A 17421-nucleotide genomic window follows, 5' to 3' on the forward strand; every position below is an offset into this window, starting at 1 on the left:
TTGTTTTATATTTGTAGCTTGGGTACACACACACACACACACACACACACACACACACACACACGTTTGTTTGGTCTGGGGGTAAAACTTAGTGAGCCAGGCTGTGGATTCAATGCCTATTACTCTTCTCCTTCCACCTAAAAATATGTTAAATATGTTAAATTATTGTGCTCAGACAGGTTAGAGGAAAAGGAGTCTACAATCTTCAAATAATAGAATGTTTAAAAAGCACAGTTACAAGGACAAAAGTCCATGATGTTGATTATGTTGTAGTGTCTTCTGGTATTTGTAATAACATGTAGCTAATATCAAACAGTTTGTAATCCTGGATTCTGTTTCCTTGCAGTCTCTTTCCTGGGAACTTTTTAATGAGTAACCTAGATGAAAGCTTCTCCCATCAAGAGTTACTATCATATGACTTGGGTGTGTGAGGAAAGTGGTTAAACAGGTAGAACCAATGCCTCCTTGCCTTGTTTCAGAGATACCGTATCTGATTTCTTTTAGATTTTCAACCTTTAAAATCACCTGTAAACTTTAGAAAATTATGTATTTAGTTACTATAGCTTTCAGAATTAAATATAACTTAATTGATATTGAAACTAATTTTCAGTGCATCCAGGCTTTTAAAAAATGTAGGCTAGGCTAAGCTGGGCTGGGCATGGTGGCGCACGCCTTTAATCCCAGCACTCGGGAGGCAGAGGCAGGTGGATCACTGTGAATTTGAGGCCAGCCTGGTCTACAAGTTAGTTCAGGACAGCCAAGGATACACAGAGAAACCCTGTCTCCAAAGTAAAATAAAATAAAATAAAATAAAATAAAATAAAATAAAAAAAGTAGGATTTCCTGTCAGAAGAATGGCTGATTAAATAAGTCAATAATCCACATGAGCTCTAAGCTTGGTTTGGCCAAGCATCTGATAGCTAATGTTTTTGTGAGAAAATAATACAAGATAATATTATATGTTTATTCTGTAAAATTTTCTAAAATTATCATAAGATAATATAATAAGCAACCAAGGAGCACATTTTGGGCAATTTAGTCCCAGTGCATTATCATTCTGCCCCGCTGTCTGCTTTAAATTATAGTGTGTTGAATGTTAGTCACTAACAAAACTATAGTGAGAAGTGGACTTTGAGCACAGAATTGTCACAGGTGTTCCTCCTGGGTATGCTAAACTGAAAGATCCACAATGTGAGGATTAATGTGGGCCCAGGTTGTAGTCTTTCTACGTCTAGTGGCCTGAGGCAGGTAATGTGTGTTCACATGACTTATTGACTAAGTTTTGAAGGCTGTTGTGTTCATAACCATTATTTTCTACAGTACTGCTTGCCGCTGGTTTCACTTACATGTTTGTAGGAAGCAGTCACAGCAGGCATTGATAGTGCACCGGTGGTCTCTGCTCTGTGCTCACTGTGTGAAGCGTAGGTTGAGCTCACACAGCTCACTGCGTTGTTCTTCTGCTTGTTACCAAGCTGTAGCTGCATGGGAAAGCTTCCTGACCCTTGCTGGAGTAAAACCCAGCGTGAGGGATCGTATGTCATTTTCATTAATTTCACAGAGCCAGCTCATTTGTCTCAGCCATTGAACCCTGAATTGTTTATCACTAAGGCAGCTTCACACTTTTTCAGCTGTGTTATCAAGTATGGAATGTAGCTAGTTTAATGCCTGTGTAGCGCTTTACTGCGAGGGCAGCACCGTTCTGTGTCAGCACTGAAGACTAAGAGTTTATTTCCTTTTTATGAACTCATGTAAAGATTGTACACGAATTTCAGGAAAAAATTTTTTTAGTTTTGAAACATTTGATTTTTAATGAAAAGATTGAACAAGGGCTTAGAGCTCATGTGGATTATTGATTTATTTAATCAGCCATTCTTCAGACGGAGTGAAAGGACCTCAGTGTTGTGTAGCTTCTGGAGTGAACTGTTGCAGATCCTAAGCTGCACAGCCTGGGACACTTGCTTCTACTCTGTAATAGTAGGTTAGTGTTTTCCAGGTCATAAAGGTGGAATGGTTTTCTTTTTTTATTAGAGAACTCAAAAAATATATATATATAAAAGCAAAGATAGATTATAACCCTGCCACCTTAAATTTGTCATTGTGCTATTTATTTATTTTTTGTTTGTTTGTTTTTGTTTTTTGAGACAGGGTTTCTCTGTGTAGCCTTGGCTGTCCTGGACTCGCTCTGTAGACCAGACTGGCCTCGAACTCACAGCGATCCTCCTGCCTCTGGGTATTGGTTTGTATGATGAATGTGAACCACCTTTGATACAAGACACACACATCCGTAGATACATACATATATATGTGTGTATTTATATTTCTTTTTTCTTTCCCTGAAAGATGAAAAAAAAAAAAGGCCGGGCATGGTGGCTCACGCCTTTAATCCCAGCACCCAGGAGGCAGAAGCCGAGGCAGGTGGATCTCTGTGAATTCAAGGAAAGCCAAGGTTACATAGAGAAACCCTGTCTCGAAACACAAACAAACAAAAACATCAAACTCATTTATTCAGTGACTGCTGTAGTTAAGACAGGACTTTTTGGAAGTTTTTTTGGTAAAATGTTAGTTATAGGAACTAAAATATAGCTGACTATGATGTTGTACACCTGTAACCGCAGCGTTTGGGAGAGGGACAGCCTGGGCTACAGGGAGACTGTCTCAAGAATAAAGTGAAGTAAAGCCACAGTAGCTAGAACTCACGACAGCACTTACCCCAAGGCTAGACTTCTAGGCTGGGGCTGGCAGGGCGGCTCAGTGGTACCAGGTGCCTGCCACTGCACAACCTGAGTTAGATCCCGGGGCCCCAGATGGCGGAAGGAGAGACTGACTCCTGTTACACACGCGCGCACACACGTCACATGAAGTAAAACGTGATGAGCACGTATTCTCGCCTGTTGCATGGGTTTGGGAGGAGGTTCTGGCTGGTCAGTTGGAAACTGTATTCTTCCCAACAGAGATTCTGTGATTAGACTTTCTTCCCTTCCCCTGTACTGGTTGTTAGACCCAGGGATTCATGTCTGGTAGGCAAGAGCTATAGCATTGAGCTTTATAACTCCGCCCTTATCTGTATTTCATAGTAATGTCTGTGTTTAAGGGTAAGTTACTTGGAAAACTTATTTTAAGGCTATCTTTTAAGTGTATTTTTTTTTGTCCTTTTCTGAGCTTAAGGAAGTTTGTAAGCTTTTATAAGGACTAACTTACCTTTGGAGAAGAAACACCATTTTGTAACCTAAAACCTTTATATCTGTTTCTGAAATGTATAAGTTCTGAAAACTGAAAAACATTTTGTGATAAAAGGCAACTCTTTATAATCTAGATTTATCCTATTTGATTAACCATTTATATATTTCAGTAAACAAGTATTTCTTTCCTTCTTTCTCTTTTCTTCTTTCTTTTTTTTTTTTTTTTTTTAGATAATTTCTCTGTGTAGCCCTGGCCATCATGTAACTCACTGTTGTAGACCAGGCTGGCCTAGAGCTCAGGTATCCACCTGCCTCTGCCTCTCAAGTGCTAGGAATAAAGGTGTGGGCCACCGCTCCAGCCCGCATTTTGGTGAATTTTATATATTTTAAAGTAGTTACCTCTTCTACTATAGCTTAAGGTGTGATAATGTTAATTTTGCTTTCATTTTCTATTTTGTTTTTTCCAATGTTTACTGGCCAAAGCATTAAAAAGTAATGTGCAAGTTCGAGGCCAGCCTGGTCTACAAAGGGAGTCCAGGACAGCCAAGGCTACACAGAGAGACCCTGTCTCCAAAAACCAAAAACCAAAACCAAACAAAAAGTTATGTGCAGAGTCGGACATGGTGGTGCACGCCTTTAGTCTCAGCACTCCAGAAGCAGAGGCAGGTGTATCTATCTCTGTGAGTCCGATGCTAGCCTGGTCTATAGAGCAAGTCCAGGACACTCAAGGTTACCCATGGAAACCCTGTCTCAAAAAACAAACAAACAACGTAACGTGCACTCTTTGTTCCTTGATTAGCTTTCATCCTGGTCCTGCTCCTTTCCTTTGGGCCAGTTTGTCTTTCTTTGGTACATGCCAGGTTCCCTGACGGACAAAGGGTGATGTTGTCTATTACATGTAAAAATTAAATACAGATGATAGAATACAAGGTACCAGGCAGATATTATATTATACAGAGTTTATTAGATGAGCGTGGGGAGGGGGAGAAGGAAAGGGGGGAAAGAGGTACCCGAGAGAGAGAGAGAGAGAGAGAGAGAGAGAGAGAGAGAGTGAGTAGAGATAAGAGTAGAAAGAGAGTCCTTTTATATGGCCCTGGGCTGGGCCACGCCCCCATGGCAGGTAAGCATTGACATCACAGGTAGGCAGACTGAAGCAGAATCTTAACATCCTGTGTAGGACCTTTGCTAGCACTGGGAGCAGACAAATGGTTACCAGCTGAATAAAGTTTGCTAAACATAGTATTATTGGAATTCGGTCATTCTTGAAGTCCTTTCACATATGTGCCTGCACAAAAAGCTGGAGACCTGCAGAGATCATTTCTAGCATCAGTTAGAGTTAGTCTGTCCTTGTTGACAGGATGAAGTTGCATATAACTTTTTGACTGCCATGTCACTTCTTACCTTTGTCCCAGTTGGGCCTAAACAAAGTCCAGACTTTGGGTCTGCTAGTGTCCAACCTACAACTTAGTCTATTAGTGTATTAGGAACACCTGCTGGCTGTAGTGCCAGGCCGGAGTCTCTGCTGGATGTTGCAGTGGTAGCTTCTGCAGGTTCGTTATAGCTGGGGGAATTCACAGAAGAAGCAGTTACAATAGAGTTTCAAATTCAGCATTAGTTAAATGAACCCAGAGGTACAGACTATAAAAGTGATAAAAAGTTAGTGAGTTTTCCGTTTTCTGAAATGCTGTACACTGCAGTCTTACGCTGTGCTGCCCACTCTTATCCTTGTGGGCTTACAGTTCATAAGGAGACAGTAGCTGTGTAATGCTTTCATATAATGTAACATCTAGAGACGGCACAGAGCCACAGTAGGACCCTTCTTGTCTGCTCTTCTTGCCTCCTCTTGACTATGTGTCTGGGGCAAGTTATTTAGCTGTTGTGCATTCCACACTTTATAGTTTTAGAGATCTGGCTCTGGAGCCTTTGCTTACGACCAGAGAAACAGTAGTTGGGCACTTGAACCATTTTAGCTCCTCAAAGACCCTGGCTTCTGCGAATGGAGTTGGGCTTGGTCTCAGTGTGTTCTGGTCAGCCTCTGTGTTCTAGCGTGGCAATGAGTGCTTCCGAGTAGCTGGGAGGCTGTAAAGCATAGGTAGGGTCTGGGCTGCAGGGGGCACAGCAGCGAGCAGCAGTGGGGAGGGCTGGTAGTTTTTGTTGAAGTGTAAATAGAGCTTCCTCTAAGGAAACCCAAGCAAGCGTGCTTCCCTTTGGAGTGTGGCTTGTTACCGTGCTGAGGCTAGTTTCTGTAAATTGTGTGGATTAACCATTCTCCAGAACAATCCTTGTTATGGGTCAAAAGTCTCACACTGGAATTGAGAGGGTAGCACATGACTTTGCTGGTTTTGGGCATGCTACTTGGGCTCTAAGCTCCTTTTCTCTTTTGTACCCAAGCGCGCCTGGTAAAGAGCTGTAGTTTTAGAAAGTGCATTGTAAACTGTGAGGCAGATTTTAATTACAAAGAGAAACTTAGCACTTTTGAAGCAACTGAAGGAGGTCTCCCTAAGCCTTCTCCTGTGGTCCCCGTAGAGGGAAGGGGCTTGAGGCTTTAAAATATATTTTTCTCTAAAAGGTAGCACCCTTTAAAAATTAATATTTTATGTGAGTGTTTGCTTGCATGTATATAAATGCACATGTATTCCTGATACTGGTGCAGACCAGAAGAGGGCATCAGGTCCCTTGGAACTGCAGTTACAGATGGTTGTGAGCTGCCACAGGGGTGCTGGAGAATAGGACCTAGGCCCTGTGCAAGAGTTGCCAGTGCTACTAACTACTGAGCTATCTTTTCAGCCCTTGAATTTTGTTAAAAGATGTCCTTCAATAAATAATTTAATGAGTTCATTTGCATCCAGTTTTCAGAAAAGCAGCACCTTTGTTGTTAGCTTTCTTCAGTAGACTGATAGGTTCTAGTGAACAAGGTCTAAGAGGTCATTTCTATATTTAGACTTTAGGCTTCCCATAGGCTTCTTCGACTGCTATGGAAAAACGCTAAAAAATAAGCACGATAAAACTGATAATAATTGTAACCTTTAAGCTACATTATACATTTATATTTTTCCTAAAATGTAGACACCAGTATTCTAAATAGGAAATTCAAACCAATGATGGTAGTTTATGCATTGTAATCTCAGCACTAGAAGGCTGAGGCAGGAGGATCACTGCCAGTGCAAGGTCAGCCTGAGCTCCACAGTGAGATCCAGGCTATCTAGGGCTACAGAGTGAAGTGAGACCCTGTCTCAACTCCTTCCTCTTGAAAATCGTTGTTTATGAATAGATATATTCTCCCCGCGTGGACTGTGACCTGAGTAAATGGAAGCGCATGCGCACACTATTGCTGCTTACACCTGTAGGACCAGGTCCTGTTTCCTTTACCACTCACGCACAGACGGCTTCATGTGGAAGACGGGAGGGCGGGCCAGGAGACATCTGCCTAGCCAGCCACATCAGCTGAATCAGCCCTGGTGATCAATGGGGTGACATGTCACAGCCAGATCGCCCTCACATCCAGAAAGACCAGTTTTTAAAACATTACCCTAGTCTCTAGGCTCTCCGGAGTCACTGACTCCTAAGCCTAGGCAGCAGCACTGTCAATACTTATTCCAGGCAAAAGGAAAATGCAGTTTAGTTTGCCTCAGAAGGAAATAGCCATTCACATTTCAAAAGAAATGGGGGAAAAGGTTAAAATTTAAATACTAAAGTTTTAGATTTTCTAGAGCTGGCATTTATGGTATATTAGTTTTAGGTACTTTTTTGGGCTATATGGAAACCAAGAAACTTTTAGCATTCATTGGCTGTATGGAAACTTTTTTCTTTTTTGCAAAACTATAGTAGCACTTTTAAAATTCTACCAAATAATACAGTTTTGAAAATGAGAGTTGAGCAGGGAAATCTTACAGTCGGCCAGGAAGCTGAGGACAGTATGGAGGGTAGCTCTCCCGCTTTGCTGAGTGTGGTGTTGAAGGAGCAGCACCTGGCCCGCACGCTAACTGCTCAGGACAGCTGCTGCTCGAGGCTTTGGGGAAAGAGAGCATCTATCCAGCCGCTGCACCAAAAGACCTTTTCCCTTCATGGGGAGGTGAGATGTCCTGGAAACAGAGCTAGGCAGTTTCTATCAACTGGCGTGGTTTTGTAAAGGCGATGAGACAGACTTTCGTCACGTAGCCCAGGTTAGCTTCAGACTTGAGCAATAATTTGAGCTCTTGATCCTCTGGTTTCCATGTCCCAAGTTGCTGGGATTACAGGTGTGTGCCATCATAGCTGGCCAAGTGTGAGATTACAGGTGTGTGCCATCATAGCTGGCCAAGTGTGAGATTTTTATTTCAGATAAAGCTGTTTAAGAGGAGGATTAAGGATTTATGGGCATTGAGTCTTGAATTGGGCTATAGGTATCTGGTTACATATGTAGATTATAAAATACTGTTGAAAGATGCTACTGAAGCCGGGCGTGGTAGCGCACGCCTTTAATGCCAGCACTCGGGAGGCAGAGGCAGGTGGATCGCTGTGAGTTCGAGGCCAGCCTGGTCTACAAAGCGAGTCCAGGACAGCCAAGGCTACACAGAGAAACCCTGTCTCAAAAAACCAAAAAAAAAAAAAAAAAAAAAAAAAAAAAAAGATGCTCCTGATGGCAGCACTGAAGACAGAATGTATGTGGATGAAGAAAATGTACCATTGACATTAGGTGAGTTGAGGTGATGAGTTCTGAGCACATGCATGTCAGTGAGGCGGCACGACTTTGGTAAAGCTTTTTTTCCTCCCCTTTGAGATAGCTGGGTCCAGGTGGTCTTTAGTTTGAAATAGCTTTGTAGATGATTTTAGGAGTGGCGAGTGATACTGCAGAATAAGTGTAGAATGTTCTTTTTTTTCTTAAAGTAATAAAATATTGGTTGTTAGCCCATTTTCCTTCTTTCACAGGTAAAAAACAAGAAGCAGATGAGTTGAGTGGAGATGCTTCTGTGGAAGATGATGCTTTTGTCAAGGTAAAGTGTTAATCACAGGTTAAGATATTTACTTTGGGTGATGAATTCATGAATATTGACTTGAGCAATAGACACAGAAGTGCATAGGTTAAATATTGGCAGCCGCATGAGCTCTTATAATTGAGGTATACGAGAAATAACTCTTTAGCTAAGAGACATGAAGAAAAATTAAGCTGGGCGTTGTGGCGCATGTTTTATCCTAGCAGATCTCTGAGGCTAGCCTAGGCTACACAGACCCTTGGCTAAAAAATACCAAAACCCAACTAAACCAAAAAACCCTAAAACTAAGCAATACGTTTGGGCATTCGAGTGGAATCTGAGGCATGGGGACCCGTGGAGCAACCAGGACATTAGTGTGCTAGCTCCACTTGTGAAGGAGACTGCTGTTCTCAGTCTGTCTGTTGTACAAGCTTATATACACTATCATGTGGGACTTGCTCATGCGTACTCTAAAACTGGAGAGGGAAAATTGCTGATGTGTTAGTACCTAGTAAAGATCAAATTAAGATAAAAACATCACACCTTTTTGAACCAAAGAGGAATATAGTTCCAAAACAGAAAAATTAAGTAACTAATTCTGATTGGGACACTGGCAGTTTTATGTATTATAAGTATAGAAGAAGTTATTTTTAGTTGCAGTTTTTTTGTGTTTGCTTTTAATTGGGTATTTTGTTTCTTTCAATGAAAAGTTGTGTGCTGTTCATTGGGTCTTAAGGACTGTGGCATTTGTAGGTATTACTTATTGATCACAGTTCTTTTTTAATTACATGCATCTTTAGTCCCGTTTGTTCTGTGTTCTGTGTGTAGTTAGCTCACATTATCACAGGTGTCTCTGGGTGTTCCTGTGTTCTACCATGAGAGCAGCTCATGTCCACTCTCTGACCTGTAGCTCCTGCAGCTCAGTGCAGAGATAGACACGGGCAATCAAGAACCTTGAAAACAGGTCATTTAGTAACTGTTTGCCTGGGGAGTCACTAACCTTAGTGACTGCATCTTGCAATCAGCTTCTGTTTGAGCCTTTAAGAACTCTTAAGTTTTGGTATCTATTATTATTTTTGTTTGTTTGTTTTGTTTTGTTGAGACAGGGTTTCTTTTGTAGTCCTGGTTGTCCTGGACTTGCATTGTAGACCAGGCTGTCCTCGAACTCACAGAGATTCACCTGCTTCAGCCTCCCAAGTGCTGGGATCAAAGGTGTGCGCCACCACGCCCGGCTGATATCTATTATTCTTGTGGTATGTCTTTTATTTGGCTTGTTTCTTTGTTATTTTCTCTACTTACTTACTAGTGTGTGATTAAGCAAAAATTATAAGCTGAAAAACGTTGCAACTTGTCAAAAGAACTTTAAGTTTTCTGATTTATTATTATTTTATGTGCATTGGTGTTTGCCTGCACGTATGTCTGTGTGAGGGTGTCACACCCCCTGGAACTGGAGTTACAGATTGTGTGAGCTGCCATGTGGGTGCTGGGGATTAAACAGGGGTCCTCTGGAAGAGCAGCCAGTGCGCCTCACTGCTGAGGCATCTCTCCAGCCCTCCCCTATCTTCTAGTTTTCTACTGTTGTCATTTGTATCAGCCACTTGGAATGTTGGAGGAGACGCATGCTTCACTGGGTAGTGAGCTGCCTGTCTGCTGGGAAGGGCACCTTGGTGTCAGCCCTAAAACAACCTGTGCTGCTGATGGCCAGAAGAGCAGGAGGGGTTTTTTAGAGAACTCTGTGAATGTTCCTTCAATTCTTAAGATATTTTCTTTCTTTTTTCCTCCCTCCCTCCCTCCCTCCCTTCCTCCCTTTTTAAGTGTGCATTGGTGCATTGCCGGCATGAATGTGTGCATGAGGGTGTCAGGTCTTGGAGTTACAGTTGTGAGCTGCTACACGTGGGTCCTGGGAATTGAACCCCTGTCTTCCGGAAGAGCAGTCAGTGCTCTTAACCCTTCAGCCCAATTTTTTTTTTCTTTTTTTTTTCTTTTTTGAGACCGGGTTTCTCTGTGTAGCCTTGGCTGTCCTAGACTCACTTTGTAGACCAGACTGGCCTCGGACTCACAGTGATCCGCCTGCCTCTGCCTTCCAAGTGCTGGGGCTAAAGGCCTGCACCACCACACCCAGCTCAAAAGAGAATTTTAAAAAAAGATTTATTTATTTTTTATGTATACAATGCACATCAGATCACATTATAGATGGTTGTGAGCCACCATGTGGTTGCTGGGAATTGAACTCATGACCTCTGGAAGAGCAGTCAGTGCTCTCAACCGCTGAGCCATCTCTCCAGCCCTCAAAAGAGAATTTTAAAGGATATTTACTATCCTGTAAGTTTCTCTAATTGCACTGAATATGGGATTAAAGGTGTGCGCCACCACACCCAGTCAGCCCAGTTCTTAATATATTTCTTTTTTCACTTTGAAAGTATATGTCATGCATTTGACAAAACATGTGAATTTCTTTTCTTCCAGAATTGGTAAATTTGGAAACTGTTAGAATAGTGGTGGGTCAATAACATCTAGTGCCTAGATATTTGAGCAGGACAGCAGTTGTTTCTGTGGGCCGTGACATCCAGGTTTGCAGTTCCTTCAGTGACTTCCTCCATCTTTTTGCTTGTGTGCTTCTGCCGTCATACATTACCTCCTCTGCTGCCAGCTTCCAGCACTGCCCTCGTCACCCCTGCCGGTGTCAGTCACACCAGAGCCACTCTGCCCATGTTGTGGAGCAGCATGGTCCTCTCTGCCCTCCTCCTCACTAGACAGTCTACTCTAGGTCAGCTGCAAATGGCGAGTGGACTGCCTTTCCCCTTAAGCCCAGAGCAGCTTCTTCATCTGGATTCGCTGCAGGAATAAGGGAGGTGGCTCTGTGGCTGTCTGCCAGCCCTTCCTCCTGCCAGGATACTCTATCTCTGTATATTTTGAAGGGGACACAGACCTTGTAAAGAGCTAATTCCACCCTGTGTCCCCCCCCCCCCCATATTTAAATTGGCAGTGAGAACTTTTAAAACAAATATGTTTAAATGAGTAATATGCACACTCTTCAAGAGCAGGCGGAGGCAGCAGTTGGGAGTTCTTTATTATTAACTAGAAGTGAACTTCATGTGTAAATACGCGTATGACTTCCAGCGTCTCTGATGACGTTACATCAGACTGGCACATGGAGAGTGGAGAGTCAGCTGTCTTCCTAGAGGCCATGCCTTCTGGACAGCTCTCTCTAGCAGTTCAGCTGGCTATTTCAGTGTGAAGTTTGAGACTCGGTCATGCGCATTCATTGTGGTACAGACTACCTGGTTAAAAGGCAGTTGATGTGACAGGTAAAGACACTGGCACTTTCACTCTGGGAATATCATGACATACAGTGAGATCTGCCACATGTGGAGTTGTAAATTTCCGAAAGTGTTTGGTGGATGACCCGCACCACGTTGCCTCTAGTCGTACAAACTTTCTTACCATTAAAAGGACTGTGAGTTGGAGAATCAAGAAACACATGAGCAAGATGGGAGCGAGGAGCCGAAGGACTCGGACGAGCCTGGAGGGGATGAGGACGAGGCGGTGCTGTCCACAGACGAGAGCAAGGACGCCCCTGAACTTGTAGAGGCAGAAGCAGGAGAAGACAGAGAGAAAGAGGACATCGAGAGTCAGGTCTTCAGCCAGCTGTGTTAAAACATGACGCACATAAATTAACATTTACTAATAGAAAATATTTTTTCTAGTTTGATTTAGAGGTCTCAGAACTTAAAAAGTTTATTTATAAATTACCCAGAATCCTATCACCTAAGGCTTCTAAATTTTTGGCTTATATTTACATAGCTATTACCATGCCATAAATTGCTGTTGCTTCTGTTTTTGGCTTTTATATACGTGCTGTAGTGACTTCATTATTAGGCTGCTTTCTTTACAGCCTTGGATAACTAGGGATGAGGGTGCCTGGTTTACTCTAATCTTGCCAATATTACTTGGTGGTAGGTCCCTCCACCCCCTTTTGCTGCTTCAGTTGGATAAAAAAAAAATTACATTTCTTTATTTATTGTTGAGGGTAATAAAATTAAAGTTGAATTGTAAACCAATTTTCAGATATTTTCTTTAAAATACATCATTTGTCCTACTTTGTAGTGTGTTAGATCCTAGGAACCCATTGGATTACAGGGAACAAGGCCTGTCAGTGTTCATAAACACTTGCCTCCTGCCCACCATGGAAAAGGCAGGCTCAGTGTAGTAGCATGACTGAGTTTTTAATGTTGTCGTAGACAGTGTAGGCTGATCCTGGTTTTGTGCCCACACTTAGCAGAGCATGAGGCAGATGACAACCAGGTGTGAGCGTCAAAGCATTCCCACTGTCCTCAGATGTTTTGTAAAGCAAAGCTGTTGTGCCTTTTACTTAGGAAATTGAAGCTCAAGAAGGTGAAGACGACACCTTTCTAACAGCCCAAGTAAGTTTGCGCTTAGTCCTGTGAGTAAACAGTGTGGGTGGAAGGGCTTGGGAAAGCAATCTTATTTTTACTTGGTAATTCTTTAAGTTTAGTCCTGAACTTTGAATGTGATATGCATAAACTGTTAGCAGCTGAAGATTCTGGTGCCACAAAAATGATTTGAAATGGAAGTCCTGATTATTTTTAGAATTAGAAAGTTCAACTTTTGTGTTCTCAGAAAGCAGACTTTTGGATCATCTATAATCTTGATTCTTTTTTCAATTTGGTATAAAATAAATAACTTAGAGTTTGATATCCTTTTCAATGCTTTATTTAATTTTTTTTTATTAGTTTAACATTGCTAAGGTAAACTCAGATTACAGTGGGAAAATCCTCTTGTTCTTGACATTGTTGTGTTTGGAAATGGTATCAAGTGAATGTGGTGAATGTCTTGGTCCATGTTATAAATAGTGTAGTTGATTTCTCTGTGCAGGCATGGTGGTGCACGCCTGTAACCCCAGCACTCAGGAGGCAGAGGCAGGTGGATCGCTGTGAGTTTGAGGCCAGCCTGGTCTACAAAGGCGAGTCCAGGACTGCCAAGGCTAACAGAGAAGCCCCTTAACTCTCTAAGTGCCATGCTTTGAAACAGAAACACCACACCACTTACCATTGACCAGATCACTAGACTTAGGAGAAATGGTCTGTGATTCAGTAGTGTCCACTAGAAGAGAGCTGGGGCTGGAGAGGTGGCTCCCTGGTTAAGAGCATTGCTGTTTGCAGAGGAACCAGGTTCAGATCCCAGCCACCCACAAGATGGCTCACAGCCGCCTGTCACTCCAGCCCTAGGGGACTTGGCACTCTCTTCTGACCTCTACTTGACACCAGACATACACATACATTTAGGCAAATGCACCTTTTTTTTATTGCTCTCTGTGCTTTGCCATGGTGGTCCTCAGAGGTGCAGTGAGGTGAGCTGTGGCTCCCTGTTTATCTCAGTGGAAGAGAGCTGATATTTCTGGAAGGGTTGTTTCTGGCTGCTTGTAACACTCAGACCATTTGGTCAGTGAGAGGCAGCAGGCCTGTCCGTCTTCTGTCTCTACATTCATCTCTGTATGTTAGATGAGGGAGGGCAAGCTTCACATGTGGGGATCACTTTTCTAGATTACTAATTTTCAGAAGACTAGAATTGAACTTGGCATTTTTGGCAACTAGCTTTTTGACTTCCACTGCTGGGATGCTTCCACAGTTACACAGATAGTGAGCTGAATGCCAGGGTTGTATCTACGGCTCCTGTGTACATTACAGGTGACTTTAAAGATTCATACAGCCTTCTCCTGCATGAGCTCCTGCACACCAGAAGAGGGCACCAGATCTCATTGTAGATGGTTGTGAGCCACCATGTGGTTTCTGGGAATTGAACTCAGGACTTTTGGAAGAGCAGACTGTGGGCCATCTCTCCAGCCTTCTTTATTATCATATGTCTAACAGGTAGAAGTAAAGTATGTCATGAAATTATTATCCTTTTTTTAAAAAAAGCTTAAACAAAATTTTATGGGATAGAATAAGCAAACCATGCCATCCCAATAGTGAAAGAAAACAGTTGTTCCAGAGACCAAGACATAACCACAGTGTATCAAAATAAGGAGGCCACAGCCCCCCCCCCCCATCCTCCTACCCCCATCCCCCCATTCCAGTCAGGGTTTCTCTGTGCAGCCTTGGCTGTCCTGCAGTGGATTTGTAGACCAGGCTGGCTTTGACCTCCCAGAGATCCCTCTGCCTCTGCCTCTGCCTCCTGAGTGCTGCCATTAAAGGCATGCGCCATCCCTCCCAGCTGTAGGAGGCTACATCTTTAGAGAGATTTTAAGTAAACTCTGTTAGCTCAAAATTATGGAAGATGGAAGAGGTGCATCGCTGGCAGCAGGATTGCCAGTGCAAGGCCAGGCTGAACTATATAACTAGATCTGCCTGAAAATCCACAGCCAGAAGATACAATGCCCTTTATTTTTCTTTTTGTAAGTAATATATATATATATATATATATATATATATATATATATATATATATATATATATATATATATATACACACACACACACACACACACACACACACACATACATACAAACACCTGGAAACATGTAATGTATGCAGATTCTTCTGTGAGGTGATGGCTTCGAAACAATTTTCATGAATACAGTATATGTGTTGGAGGGGATAGCAGATGTAACTGTTACCCAAATCGAGCCAATTTTAGCTCCTTCAGTCTGTCTTGCTGTCTCTACCTCCATTTACAATGTGCTTTCTGCAGTGTTTAAAATCAGATCTATTTTCCATGACAAAGTTGAACATGTGGCTTTGAAAGAAATTCCTAATACAAAGTGATAATGTCATTAAGTAATATAGTTAGTATTCAGATATTCACTAAGCTATGGATATTTTTTCTTTACAGGCCTTGTTTGAATCCAGACCTACCCATTGTGATTGATTGACATGTCTATTGACACCTTTTAATCTGTAGGCTTGCTTTCTGCCTTAGTTTCTCCTAGTTTTACTAGTTGAAAAACTTTGATTAGCTCATAGAGCCAGGGTTGCAAAGTCTCCCTTAAAGAGCGAGATAATAAATATTTTAGCTGTTGTGGGCCCTGTGTTCTGTGTCACAGCTACTCAGCTATGCCATAGTAGGATGAAAGCAGTGAGAGACAGTGTAAAACTGAGCAGGCCCGGCTGTGGCTCCATGGTAATAGCAGTTTCTCAAGCCCCGAGTGAGCCTCTGAAGTCTAGGCTTTGCTAGTTACATTCCATGGTGTCTTTTGAACATCTTCCTGCTTACTTTGGTTAATTGAATTGTTAGGTCAGTGGCTGACTGTTAGGCTTACAACCAGAACCATATGAGAGACACATGCTTCTCCGGCAGGATCGCCTCCCTTGTGCAGGTTGTGTGTCCCTGCCACCCTTTTTTTTTAAGATAGGATTTCTCTGTGTAGCCCTGGCTGTCCTGGACTCTGTAGATCAGGCTGGCCGCGAACTCACAGCGATCCGCCTGCCTCTGCCTCTTCAAGTGCTGGGATTCCAGGCGTGCGCCACTGTGACAGACTTGTTTGTGCCTTTTTGTATGAGTCCTAAGTTACGAATTCCAGTGTGCTCATAGGATTAACTGGAATAGGTCTAGATGAATTAACCCTGTACGTGCTATTTGTTTGCTGAGTAGTATTTATAAAGGAAAACCAGAATATGTGTGTGATATTTTTTCTCCTTTTATTCACCAATTTCCAAAATAATGGAAAATAGTTTACCAGCACCCTCAACAGTAGTAATAAAATGAGCTTTCAATTTTCTTTACTTTCTATCCTTATATTTCAGACTCAATGGGCTTAGTATTTTTCATGTATGTCAGTCTGTTGTTGTCCTTGAAGTTGAGAGTGTTCTCACCGGCTAGTGAGCATCTTAGCTATCTTTATTTTTGGTGTATATAAAGGTGCTCTGGTTTCTTTCTGTTCCATGTAGCCCCTGCTTCCTGTTACTGGTAAGTGCTGTGTCAGGACGGCAGTCAGGGTGGTGAGTGCTCACTGGTCCAGGGCTGTGGATTATTCCGAGGCCTTTCCTTCAAACAGTCCAGAGGGACACTTCCTTTAGTTCACAGGACATTCCCTTTCCTTCAGCTCACAGGGCATTACTAGATATAGTAGCCTTAAATAACACACCACCACCAAGGGCGTTACTGAAAAGGACTTAAGAATTCCTTAGGTGTAGCATTTGTTTTGTTTTGTTATATTTTTGGTTTTCAAGACAGGGTTTCTCTGTGTAGCCTTGGCTGTCCTGGACTTGCTTTGTAGACCAGGCTGGCCTCGAACTCACAGAAATTCACCTACTCTGCCTCTCGAGCTGAGATTAATGTGCTACCGAGCCTGGCCTACTTAAAGCATATTCTTACTAAAATGAACAAGTTACTGTGTTGCAGATCAGTTCTGCCCCCAAGGAGTAGAACACTAACTGGTATATATTTTGCTTTATTTGTTTATCCTATTTTTAAGTATTGGTTTAAAAAGTTTAACTTTGCCGGCATGGTAGCACACATCTACCTTTAATCCCAGCACTTGCCGGCATGGTGGCGCATGCCTTTAATCCCAGTGCTCGGGAGGCAGAGGCAGGCGGATTGCTGTGAGTTTGAGGCCAGCCTGGTCTACAAAGCGAGTCCAGGACAGCCAAGGCTACACAGAGACACCTTGTCTCGAAAAACTAAAAAACAAAACAAAACAAAACTTTTGAAGAGTCTACAGTTACTTTAATATAATTCTATATGTATTTAAAATATTTTCTTGATTTCACATCAAAGATATGAAATGAGATACTCAAAAAGTGTCCGTGTAGTTCCTGCCATTCCCTTATTAGTAATTAAAAAAAAAAAATCCTTGACTTTTGGAGAGCACTGACTACTCTTCGAGAGGTCCTGAGTTCAATTCCTAGCACCCACATGGCAGCTCACAACCTTCTTCTGTAACTGCAGTTTAATTGTAGTCCCATGAATCCAATGCCCTCTTCTGGTGTGCACACATGCATACAGATAAAATACCTGATACATAAAATACATTTAGAAACACCCTTGATGTAGCCTGTTTCCTTAAGAGAATACAACCAAGAACAATGTTGTATAAGGGCAGCTCTAGGTAAACCCAGGCCTCTGCTTTTGTCTTGAAGTTTAAGTCTTTGGATAAAAGTTACTTCCTGTTCTGTTCTACTTTTTATTGGTCAGTTTGAACATTACAAGTGGAGGCTGGGGCCTGGAGAGATGGCTCAGCGGTTGAGAGCATCACCTGCTCTTCCAGAGGTCCTGAGTTCAATTCCCAGCAACCACATGGTGGCTCACAACCATCTGTAATGAGTTTTGG

At 42.4% G+C, this 17421-nt stretch overlaps 1 protein-coding gene across 18 annotated transcripts in view; it reads left to right on the plus strand.

Moving 5' to 3' along the window:
- SLTM (SAFB like transcription modulator) overlaps positions 1-17421 on the plus strand; it is a 63368-nt gene that overhangs the window by 16554 nt on the left and 29393 nt on the right. For 9 of the 18 annotated variants that reach the window (XM_084782722.1, XM_084782719.1, XM_084782729.1 and 6 more), the window contains 3 exons: positions 8088-8152; positions 11585-11767; positions 12508-12555. In XM_084782722.1, coding sequence (XP_084638848.1) covers positions 8088-8152; positions 11585-11767; positions 12508-12555 — 296 coding nt within the window. The remainder of the gene's footprint in view (positions 1-8087; positions 8153-11584; positions 11768-12507; positions 12556-17421) is intronic. The other 9 variants (XM_084782735.1, XM_084782721.1, XM_084782727.1 and 6 more) reach the window with 2 other exon arrangements.

This window comes from Acomys minous (assembly GCF_964271855.1).
Source record: "Acomys minous genome assembly, chromosome: 5".
Taxonomy (NCBI): domain Eukaryota; kingdom Metazoa; phylum Chordata; class Mammalia; order Rodentia; family Muridae; genus Acomys; species Acomys minous.